General features: G+C 48.2%; 1 protein-coding gene across 1 annotated transcript; it reads left to right on the forward strand.

Moving 5' to 3' along the window:
* The first annotated feature begins 255 nt into the window (after window positions 1-255).
* On the forward strand, window positions 256-2,708 carry MOCS3 (molybdenum cofactor synthesis 3). Its single transcript, XM_046678092.1, has one exon. The coding sequence runs from the start codon at window positions 316-318 to the stop codon at window positions 1,690-1,692; it is 1,377 nt and encodes a 458-aa protein (XP_046534048.1). The 5' UTR covers window positions 256-315; the 3' UTR covers window positions 1,693-2,708.
* The last annotated feature ends 768 nt before the right edge of the window (window positions 2,709-3,476 follow it).

A 3,476-nucleotide genomic window follows, 5' to 3' on the forward strand; every position in this document is an offset into this window, starting at 1 on the left:
GCGCGGGACGCCGGAAGCGGAATGACGTAAGCGCGGCGCAGGAAGGGGCGGGTCAGACCGTACCAAATTCGGGAAGAGGGTCACGGTCTTTGTGGTTGAGTTCTAGTTCTCCTAAGGCTCTCTATATGATTCCACTGGAAATCCTTTGGACCTACAAATCTTTAAAGATGAACCTTAGGGTTGCTTCGTGAACTACATATCTACTTATCATCTTTTCGCAGGCTCCATAAAGTTGTTTTAGTTTATTCCCGTCGCTAGGAGACGGTAAGCCGGAAGCGGAAATGCCTTTCAAGACAACTTCCGGAAGAGGCCGCCATGGCTACCAGGGAGGAGGTGCTCGCTTTGCAGGCTGAAGTTGCCCAGCGTGAGGAGGAGCTGAGTTGCCTGAAGCAGAGGCTGGCGGCGGCTCTCTTGGCGGAGCAGAAGCCAGAGCGGCGGGTTCCGGTGTCGCCCCTGCCGCCGAAGGCCGCGCTATCCCGAGATGAGATTCTGCGCTACAGCCGGCAGCTGGTGCTGCCGGAGCTGGGCGTGCACGGACAGCTGCGCCTGGCGACCGCGTCCGTGCTGGTCGTGGGCTGCGGTGGGCTTGGCTGCCCACTGGCGCAGTACCTGGCGGCCGCCGGCGTAGGCCGCCTTGGCCTTGTGGACTACGACGTAGTAGAAATGAGCAACCTGGCCCGCCAAGTGCTGCACGGCGAGTCGCTGGCCGGCCAGGCCAAGGTCCTTTCGGCCGCCGCCGCGCTGCGCCGCCTCAATTCGGCGGTGGAGTGCGTGCCCTACGCGCAGGCGCTCACGCCAGCCACGGCCCTGGACCTGGTCCGCCGCTATGACGTGGTGGCTGACTGCTCTGACAACGTGCCCACTCGCTACCTGGTCAACGACGCCTGTGTGCTGGCCGGCCGGCCTCTTGTGTCCGCTAGCGCCCTGCGCTTCGAGGGCCAGATCACCGTCTACCACTATCACGGCGGGCCTTGCTACCGCTGCGTGTTCCCCCAACCACCTCCAGCGGAGACGGTGACCAACTGCGCGGATGGCGGGGTGCTCGGCATCGTAACTGGGGTCGTGGGCTGCCTGCAGGCGCTGGAAGTGTTGAAGATTGCTGCAGAGCTGGGCCCCTCTTACAGTGGCAGCTTGTTGCTGTTTGATGCTCTCAGAGGACATTTCCGCTGTATTAAGCTTCGGAGCCGCCGGCCCGACTGTGCAGCTTGCGGGGAGCGGCCCACTGTGACCGACCTACAGGACTACGAAGCCTTCTGTGGCTCCTCGGCCACTGATAAGTGCCGCTCCCTGCAGTTGCTGAGCCCAGAGGAGCGAGTTTCTGTCACCGACTATAAACGACTTCTGGATTCTGGGGCCCCCCACCTGTTGCTGGACGTCAGGCCTCAAGTGGAGGTGGACATCTGTCGTTTGCCTCATGCCCTGCACATCCCTTTGAAACATTTGCAACGGAGGGATGCGGAGAGCCTGAAACTCTTAGGAGAAGCAATCCGGAAAGGGAAACAGGGCACACAGGAAGGGGCAGCTCTCCCCATTTATGTGATTTGCAAACTGGGCAATGACTCCCAGAAAGCCGTGAAGATCCTGCAGTCCTTGACAGCAGTCCAAGAGTTAGAGTCTTTAACGGTTCAGGATGTTGTGGGGGGCCTCATGGCCTGGGCTGCCAGAATCGATGAAACGTTTCCGCAGTACTGAGGTGGCTGTGGTATAGTCTGATCTGAGAAAGATGTGGATTGCCATATTGCTCTAAACATATTTATATCCTTTTTTTTTCAATAATGTGCAGAAGAGCCTGGGATTCTATGACGTCTGTGAATACATAGGCCTTTTTTTATAAGGAGCTTTTTAATTGTAACTTACTGGATGACATAGTTATTAATGGGTTATGATACTGTTTCTGAGAACTGCCCTGTGTTTTCAGCACTTGGAGGGTGTCTTGAACATGTGATAAAATGTAAGTGACAAGATTTTGTGTTTCAAACTGCAGATCATTTACCTGTCCTGCGTTTTATCCACCTCCCACAGTCAAAAAGCTCTCTAAATCGTCCATGTTATGCCTGGAATTAAGGTCTAGTAAACTGAGTCTTACCGAATTGATTACAGTGATATAGTTAAGCACAGTTTATTCTTTACTAAGACATTCTTTGGGTCTTATTTCTACTTGCGATGATAGACTATGTCCTACAGAAATAAGTGTTTAAAATGTAAATTGTTTTAAATGTCTTGGAAGTGGCCGTTCTATTAAATATTTTTAATTAATATCAAAGTGATATGTTTACCAGTTAGCAAAAGAAAGGAAACCACCTTTGTAGTCTGTCAGTTTCTCTTGTAAATTGCTGATTTTTTAAAAAGTTAGCTTCGGGGTCCACCTTATGCTGGACACGTGAACATTTTCTAAACTCTGTACCATGATTTGGCTTGCTCTGTAATCTTCAAGTCCAAGTCCCAACCTTCTTCCTCCCCCTGCCTTTTTATTCCTATCCAGTCTGTTATTTTTACTTTTGTCTTTACTGTATGGCCAGGACCCCAAGAACAATATTGAATTAAAGTGGAATAGTGAACATTCTTGGCTCCTCAATCTCAGGTGAAAAACTTTAAATATTTGACCATTGTCAGGTGAAAAACTTTGGCTATTTGACCAATATTGCATGTTATTGCTTTACTGTAGATATATACCCTTTATCAGATTAAAGAAATTTCCGTTCATAGTTTGCTAAGACTTTTCATTGAATTCATCAAATGTTTTTTCTGCATTTATTAAGATGATGTGTTTCTTCTCCTCTGTTAATGTAGTGAATTACTTTTTTTTTTTTAGTTTGGGGAAAAAAAACAACATAAAAATTCACCCTCCCATCAGTGTCCAAGTGTGCAGTCCAATAGAGTCAACCACATACACGTGCTGGGCAACGGATCTGAAACCCCCATCCGACAAGACTGAAATGTTGCACCCACTGAACAGCTCCCCAACTCTCCCCTTTATTTGCCTTTTCTACTTTGATTTAATTTGTTTTACTCCGGCATTTTATAGCAGTGCAGAATAAAGGTGTTTTTAACGTTTTTAAAATGTTCTCATGAAGTGGCAGAGAGTCTACCCAATTTCCAATATATGCAACAAAATTAAAAGTGAAAATTTGGTATGTGAGTGTATATCAGTGGCAAACTGAGAAGCAAATGCCATGTCAAAGGGGGCCTCTACCCCAGCTGACTGTTTTATGCAGGCCTGTGATTGTCAGAAATCACAGAAGTAAATGCGAAATCTTCGTATCTCTGGCTACACATTTTTAAAGAAGTTGAAAGTATTGAGGGCCAGACAAAACCCTCTGCAGGTCAGATTTACTTACCAGTTGGCAGCCTCTGATGTGGACTCTTGTCTTATCATAAAAGGATGGTATTGCTTAACAGTCAAATCCAAGTCATCACTTTTTACCTGTGAAACGTATTGTCACTCATTTTTTTGAATCGGTATGCTTAAAGTAAGA

Source organism: Equus quagga, chromosome 12 (assembly GCF_021613505.1).
Source record: "Equus quagga isolate Etosha38 chromosome 12, UCLA_HA_Equagga_1.0, whole genome shotgun sequence".
Taxonomy (NCBI): Eukaryota; Metazoa; Chordata; class Mammalia; order Perissodactyla; family Equidae; genus Equus; species Equus quagga.